Source organism: Clarias gariepinus, chromosome 14 (assembly GCF_024256425.1).
Source record: "Clarias gariepinus isolate MV-2021 ecotype Netherlands chromosome 14, CGAR_prim_01v2, whole genome shotgun sequence".
Taxonomy (NCBI): domain Eukaryota; kingdom Metazoa; phylum Chordata; class Actinopteri; order Siluriformes; family Clariidae; genus Clarias; species Clarias gariepinus.
The window spans coordinates 22110138-22118533 of record NC_071113.1 but is presented as its reverse complement, the minus strand read 5'-3'; the positions used below and the strand labels follow the sequence as shown (position 1 = coordinate 22118533).

Here is an 8396-nt window from a genome sequence, read left to right as displayed (position 1 = left end):
CATATCCAACTGCCAGGAATACTAATTTGGTTATAGTTTTTAAAATGACATTAAACTAAAATAGCACCATGAGGGATTATTTTGTATTTATAGTGTATCACATGCACAGTTGTGTCAGTAAAAAGGCTGCATTTGTTTTCAGATGGCCTTAATTAGCTGGCACAGATTGGCTATGGTAGATAGCTTCTGCTAAATACTTGCTGAAATATTGATGTTGTCCAGTATCCACAGCTGAAGCCTGCGCTGTGCTTAAATTACACTGTTTGATAAATACAGTGTACTTTGTGACGTATTGGTTTTACAGTATTTACAGATATATGGCGATAACAGTGTAGCAGCATAAATTGTATTCCACATAATATAACGTAAATAAATTTGTTATAATGTGTAAGATGCAATTCATAATTGCATTCGTAATGCTTTTACCACTACTTCATATTGTTATCACTTTTTCAATTATATTTTTATTATAAATTGCGAAAGAGCATATAAACCATGTGGGGAAAATGTTTTTTTTAACAGGTCCTGGCAGTTTAACATTCTACAATTTATCTGCTGACGCATTTCAATTCTAGCAAGCACACACTCCTTCTGTGTTGTTTATTTATTCAATATATTAATCAATACAGTGAGTGACAGAAACAGACTGAATAAGAAACAAGCGATTCAACAAGGGGAACACCTGAGAAAGTTATTTTTACACATGTGTGGGCATACACAGGTGCATAATATAAATGCATGTGTTTTGCACACACAAAGTGGGAAATGTGATCCCAGTGTTGCAGTGCATTTGAAGGCCTCAATGTGCATTACGAATGAATAGGTCTTCAGTTTCATGGCTCTCACTACAGGTAAACATCTGAGTGGTCCGAGGCTCTTTAGACTTGTGATTATCGCTTATCCCAGTCTCATATGACTTGTGATGTTCTCAATTACCTATTGACAGCAGAGTACAGGATCTTGTTACCTTGATTTTTTGACCAACTCTAGGCAATATCATTTCATCTCAGATTTCTAGATTGTTGTTTCAGAACTAAGTGAAAAAATACAGACCTTGTAAATATGAAACTGAATGTTGCAGGCGTCAGGCATTTAATGAATGATATAAGATACCATCCACAGTATTATGTCAACATGGGTATCTGGTGATCATTTAGTTATTCAGTTTTAGTGTAAAAAAAAAAGCATGACTATATGAAAGCCATCATACCGATTTACATGTCCTATAATCATATTAACTTGTAGCATACAATGGTAATCACATCCGCAAGCGATTTCAGCATCTTCTTAAGCATATCATTTTTCTGCAGAAAATTACAAAATCATTATAATTTAAAAAGAAATGCCAACAAGGGACTATTGTGGTTTTTCCCCCATGGTGTGACTGTTGACTTGTTTCCTAAACAACATTCTTAGTGAGTTACACTGTTCGAAGGAATTTTTATTTAGAAGGCCTTTTTTGTTTAAGACTAGACCTATCCCCTGTCTTGGATACTGGCCCACATTTATGAACTATTATTAGCTGAGTGATATTAACAGGCCCATTCCTCTTTGCATTTTATTAGCGCACAATAACAGTCATACTGCAATGGATTTGCTGGCTTAGATATCTAATACCTTTTTGTTGGTGCTGCTGCTGGGCATTTTAACCCACAGTATTATTGTATGTTATTTATTACACATTTTAACTAACTGAAAACATGGACTGTGTTTGAAATATAATTATGTTTTATATTATCTTCTCCGAATCCTCTTTATAGCTTTCCAGGCATTGTCCTAGTACTCTGAAATACCTTTCAGTACCGCTTATGATTTTTAAGTTTAGCTAAAGAAAATTTGACATTGTAGATGACAAAGTAAAAGCATGACAGAAAACAGGATTACAGCATTTCAACTTTTTAAAAATCTCAACAGAAAATTTAATTTACAAATGGAAACTCTTACACACCTTAAAGGAAACAAGAAGACTGTGTTTGTGTTGTGGACACACATTCAGAGTGATTCACTAATTCCAAATAATCTTTACAAGCTCTGAAAGGGAAACCTGCCCAAGCCAGTCTGTTCAGTTTTGGGTTGAATGCTATGACTCAAAGCTAAATTCTCATACAGTGAGTTTTATGGAGATGCCAAGCAGTGGGGGGTTGTAAAAAAAAAACACAAATACCCCATAAACATGAACCCTCAGGTTTAGGTCATTACCTGTTTCTGATGCCACCATGAATGAACCACAGTGAAACAGCATGAACTGTAGCCATTAAACAGAAAATGAGCCTCAACTATTTTAAGTAGGCCTTATTTATATTCTTTTAATGTTATACAGTTATACCTAAATGATCTAACCTAGAATTTAACTAAGCCATGGATGATCTGGGCCAGTTAAATGTGGGCAAATCTGACTTAGATATAAAAAAATCTCTCACTGTATATCTGCTATCATGTGTGTTAATTATTAGTGCTAGGTGTGTTTAAAGCAAGAAGTGATACCGTTTTCATTACAGTGACTGATCAGTCTGGGCTGGTCTACAAGGATAATGATTCACACTATACAGAATTAGAATCAGGTTTATTGGCCAAGTATGCACACACACACACACACACACACACACAGAATTTGGTTCTGGCTGTTAGTTACTCTGACAGATATAATCCATCCATCCATTCATCTAGGAACCTCTGTAGTTCAACTAGAGACCATGGAGGCCAATGGTGACCATTGTATGTATTCTAATTTTTGCGACAATGGCAGGGCATCTGGTCAACATTCACACGTACATTCAAACACATTCAAAATTCGGGCAATTTAGGAATGCCAATTAGCCTATTCTGCATGTCTTTGAACTGTAAGAGGAAACTGGATGAAACCCACCAAGCACGGGGAGAACATGCAAACACCATGCACACAGACCCCAAGACAGGAATCGAACCCGACCCCTAGAGGTGCAAGGCCAGAGTCCTAACCACTACGCCACTGTGGCGCCTCTCACAGGTATACACATACTGTATTTAATGATACTGTACATATTATCTGCAGACAGTACACAAATATACATGCTGACTTTCAGAGCACGCTGAAAGTTAGACTCAAATTATAAACCACTTAAATGTCACTGCAGTTAAACACCAAAACCTATTTCTCCTTATGAGGCAACCTATTCAGACAAGCGTCTGGATGGGTTCAGGTGATTTGGGTGCACCGGTTTGAGCTGACATTTATGACTGGTTAAACGCTGCTGTGTGTGACCGAAGGAGTGACGCATTGCAGGTACAAACGAGCCAATCAGAAACTTCCGCACGACCGCATCACAAGAAATAATCATCCGCAACCAGATAGTCCGTGTGTGTTTAAACGTATAGTTTAGTTTGTATAACAAAATATGAACTTTTCTCCATGCTGAAGTATATATTTATAATAAAGATTTTATTTCACACTTATATTAGGAGTGTTTTATTTCATTAATTGTGACAGGCTCGCTGCCAGAATGCAGATAAGCCGGCGGAGGGACACACGGACAGGGGAGGCGTTTTATGTACAACCGTCAAGGCGGGTCTGCGCTGTGCCGAGTTTACTGTTCACCATTTCAGAGGTGTTCTTACAGGACAGGACGCGAGCAAACCTAGCAAAATGGTGAGTACGTCTTAATTAGGTTAACTAGCTTCCCGTGTGCATTTGTGACTTATAAAGGATGCATGTTTAAATCATTTGTTTTTTGAATCGGAAATGAAAAGACGGCGTTAGTTGTAATAACGTTACATCATACTTACTGTTAATGCGGCTTATGGGAGGAGTAATAAGCGGTATTAACACACAGTCACTTATGAATACATAACATAGATATTTTACACCCGGTAATATTCGCGCTTAGGTCAAGTTTCGCTTTGTTACAGCATTTGGATAGTTTAAGTAGCTAGCCTGGTTGCTAGCCGAGTTAGCTAGGGTGCGATACTGGTTTAGAAACGTTACCTGTTGGGTTTATCTTTTTTATTCACCCCGCCTAGGTCAGTATTTGCAGTTACAAATGCGACTTTATATTATTTAGAGGTTGAATTTATGTTATGTTACGTGTAACCAGTGAGACACTATCTGAGCGGTTATAGTCTGTTAGCGACCTTCCCGCCTTCTCGTTAACGTTGGATTAAAAAAAAAAAAAGCGCCAGCGATGCGCCGTGAATGCTTTTTATTTTCATTCTGTTTTGGGTAAATGTTTCCAGTCTCACTTACAGCTCATCTGCAGTCACTTATAGTATTTAATATTACAGCAAACTTTAATGCTTGCTGTAGTACTAGTTAAGGATAAGTGTATTATTATGATTAAGACACGTGTGCAACTTATTTGGACAGGACAAAGAATTTATTTTTTTTTTTTTTTAGCTCTGATCATTCAGCTAATAATCTGTCTTAGACAAATTGACAAAATGCCCAAGTAGGATAAACACCCTAAAGAAAACTATTTTTTAAAAGGTGTGATGTCATGATTAAATTTTTTTGTGCATTATTTAAAAAAAAATGCAAAACAAATGTAACTTTGACTAAAAGAACAAAAAGTCTGAATAATTTCTGCAAATCCTTAATTTTTTGACTCTCTTCCCTCCTGTGTATTTGCTTTCCTTTACAAATGAATGGTAATAACCCTGTAATTTACACTGGCCACGCCTGAACATTGTTAATTCATTGTCAGAGCCGGTCCATACACGCGATTAAAAGCTTCTCAAATGTCCTCACTGTGGATTGTCTCCTAAGGTGTGTTCGCGGTCAGAGTTGAGCTGGATGTTTAACATTACGTTAACAGCCAACTGCATTTTTCAAGTAAAAAGGCACACCCAGCCACCTGCATAGTTAAAGCTAGTCTCTGCACAGGGTGGAAGATGTTATCTCATCCCGGCTGGCGTAGCTTTGCTTATAAGGGAAGGCCCAGTGATGCTTCGACCTGCGAAGTGATTTAGTTTCCTCTGTCAGCAAGCCTGCATTAACAGGAATTTTCACACCCTCTTTAACCTCTTGGGAGTCAATGTGGGATTGAGAGAGGAGTGAGTGTAGGCTTTACTGAACGGATAAACACGTGCAATCTGCAGAGGTGTGTTTCAAAGTATGTGTGTCCTGTAACGCACATCGTCTAAGCAAAACTCGAAATACTTCCCTTAATTGTGTTTATTTTATTTGCAGGCTGATCAACTGACAGAAGAGCAGATTGCTGGTAAGATCATAAACATGCATTTTTATTTTTAATTGTTATTTATTTTTTTGTGCCCAGTTTATTTAATTTTTTTTTTAGTCTTCGCACATTCCTTGTTGCATGGTCTCTTGCAGTCCTGCCAACAACTCATGTGCTGTTAAATTACCATCCCTCTTGTTGCCTTTTAAGGTGGGTTTGTAGACAAGCTTGTGTTGGCTAACTAAGTGTATTTGTGGGCTGGCCAACTGAAGTGAGATCACTTCCTCATAAGGGCCATTAAAGACATGTCTGTAGGCGTATGGAAATATGTGGGAACAAGTACTTAATTCACTACATTTGCTTAACATTCGTCTGCAGGCCAGTAGGTTAAATCATAATCTAACTGATAAGTTCTGGTTTCAGTTATGCTTCATGTGGTTGTGTGTGTGTAAATAGTCACTTGAGTTACTCCAATTTTGTCATCTCCTAAAGCTCCCTGTCTTATTATGGATGCTCCTGTACTCACACCCCTTTCCCTGAGCTGCTTCTGCACTCGCTTACGTTACATATCTCAATGCCCAACTGAGAGCTGATCCTGGACCATCATTTCCCAAAGGCATGTAAAGAAATTCCCCTTGGGTGACTTGTCACCCTTTTCTGATCTTGCCAACCTCATCCAGAAGGCAGTGTCATTAGCCTGGCCTTAGACTTGTTGGCGTGGGCCAGCGTTGCCATGGCTGTAGTTTGTTTGTGCGTCTACTACATCTCCCTCCTCCTCCAGACATTTCAGTCAAAGCATTGTTGGTCCCTGTGTCTCTTGGTAACAGTCATAAATACAACTGTCTGAAAAGATTGGAATTGATGAGATTGCCAACATGGTGACTTTTCAGTTTTTTTGTGTCTGTGGAAAAGGCTCTTTATCTGCAGTGATTTAGTTGTAGACCTTTTCTTAACAATAAGCTGCAGTTGGGAGGATGAGAGCTGTGAGCTAAGAAAAGGTAGTGTCAATTGTACCTACTCAACACTAATGTGGCATGGCAATGAAAGTGCAAACTCAAGTCATGGTTACAAGTAATAAACAGAATTGATGCAGAGTTTTGTCTACAATAAAGGCAGACCAACTAAAACATGCTTTGGTTATTCATGTAGAAATGAACAAGGAATGATGTCTGGTTGAGGATAAGATCATATGTGAACTGACTCCATACTTGTCTCCTGACAGAATTCAAAGAGGCCTTCTCACTATTTGACAAAGATGGGGATGGCACCATTACCACTAAAGAGCTTGGGACAGTGATGCGATCTCTTGGGCAGAACCCAACAGAAGCTGAACTTCAGGATATGATAAATGAAGTGGATGCAGATGGTGAGCACATATGGAACTATTTTGGTTAATCTGGTTAACACTGGGATGTTTCATATCTTTACCCATAATGAATTGATATGTGTATGACCCTGTGCAATTTACTGTGTTTCCCTGCTGTGACTTGCTCAGGTAATGGAACAATAGACTTTCCAGAGTTTTTGACCATGATGGCAAGGAAGATGAAAGATACAGACAGTGAGGAGGAAATCAGGGAAGCTTTCAGAGTATTTGACAAGGTATGCAATGTGCTGGGTTTGTGAGAATTATATGTTATGGGTGCAGTTTGTTTCTGTGCTATTGCTTAATTGGCTTTATGTTTTTAGGACGGAAATGGATACATCAGTGCTGCTGAGCTGCGTCATGTCATGACAAACTTGGGGGAGAAGTTAACAGACGAGGAAGTCGATGAAATGATCAGAGAAGCAGATATTGATGGTGATGGCCAGGTCAATTACGAAGGTATGAGTGCCAGTTCATGTTTTGGAAAAGCATTGAAGTCTGTAAAGAATGACTCTGTAGTAAACCCCCACCCCCTTCTTTTTTCTTTCCACAGAATTTGTACAAATGATGACAGCGAAGTGAAATCCTTGTACAGAATTTCTTGTATAAAACTATTTGCCTTTTCTTTTTAATCTATGTAAAATGTTTTGTTTTAATTTCCCCATCTTCTGCTGTCCAAAGGAACTGCATGTGTAAATTTGTTTTTGTTTTGCCCCTTTCTGCTCTTGGTAATGTTAACATTTTGACCTAGTGGGCTGTCACAGGAACAGGTGATGGGTATAGGCAGACAGTTTGGCTGGCACTATCTTGAATTTGTGCTTTTTGCTGTGACTGCTTGCCTGTCACCTCATGAGTGGAGTTCAAATGGCTCCAATTCTCTCCTTTTTTTTTTTTTTTTTTTTTTGAGGAAATGCTCTGCATGGACAACGGACTCTAAATATAAAAATATAAAAGTGAAAGAAAATTGCAACACTGCACTATTGCAACATCAGTGAATTAAATACTAACGGGTTTGTCAGGAGGCACTTTTAACCCCCACCCACCCCCTTTTTTGTGTATTTCTGTTCTCTCGTTATTACTATGCTTTATAATTAGTCATTTTTTTTCTTTGTTAACTGCTTATGGCGCAGCCATGCCTCAAAAAATCCATTCCAAGTTGTATATTTGTTTTCCAATAAAATTAACAATTAATCCCAAATGCCTTTGATAAAAGGTGTTTTCTTTTCAGTTGAGTCATCAGTTCAGATGCAATTTAATTAAAGTTTTTTAAAACACTAAAAATACACTTCAGGATAAAATAAGGTAGAACTGTGCAAATGTTTTTGTGCTTGTGTATACAATTTGACACAAACCCTCTTCTTTTTTAAGAACATTGGATACACTAGAGCTACTTCTGGTATTGTTTAAATTTTAAGCTATTTCAAGGAGCATATCTTTTTCATTCTAAATGTTTCCATCCACTGCATGCATGCTCTGTCTTCATGTGGATATTTTCTCAGCAACACTAGCGTACAGCTTAGCTTGATGTCTATCGGCGTGCTACTATTTCCTTAAAAGGGGCTGTTGAAAAGCAAGCACAGTTCACTATGTTGGATGTACAAAAGGTTGGAGGCTGAAAGGCAAACACATTGCCTGAGTGTCTTAGTTAATGTGCACAGATGGTGCTGGCTGACAAGGCCTTTTGGAGTAATCGAGTATAGGAGATGTGGAATAATCCACAAGGGTTGTTAACAAATTAAATGGATTTGAATTGTATTATGATGTTTAATCCGGTGTGACCAATTTACTGTATTGAGACGGATCCATACTTTTCATTTCTATAAGGTGTTCATCAGGCACTTGGGTATATTTATCAAGTTTTCTAGCAGCCATGCATTTCA

The 8396-nt window shown here is 38.1% G+C and overlaps 1 protein-coding gene across 1 annotated transcript; it reads left to right on the top strand.

Annotated features, from left to right (window-relative positions):
- Positions 1-3518: 3518 nt before the first annotated feature.
- calm2b (calmodulin 2b, (phosphorylase kinase, delta)) lies at positions 3519-7714 on the top strand. Its single transcript, XM_053511410.1, has 6 exons — positions 3519-3625; positions 5162-5192; positions 6373-6516; positions 6646-6752; positions 6840-6975; positions 7070-7714. The coding sequence occupies exons 1-6, from the start codon at positions 3623-3625 to the stop codon at positions 7096-7098; spliced, it is 450 nt and encodes a 149-aa protein (XP_053367385.1). The 5' UTR covers positions 3519-3622; the 3' UTR covers positions 7099-7714.
- The last annotated feature ends 682 nt before the right edge of the window (positions 7715-8396 follow it).

Coding starts and splice junctions, on each gene's coding strand:
- calm2b (XM_053511410.1), top strand. Junction 6,753..6,839: donor CTTTCAGAGTATTTGACAAG/GTATGCAATGTG, acceptor TTATGTTTTTAG/GACGGAAATGGATACATCAG. Junction 6,976..7,069: donor TGGCCAGGTCAATTACGAAG/GTATGAGTGCCA, acceptor TTCTTTCCACAG/AATTTGTACAAATGATGACA.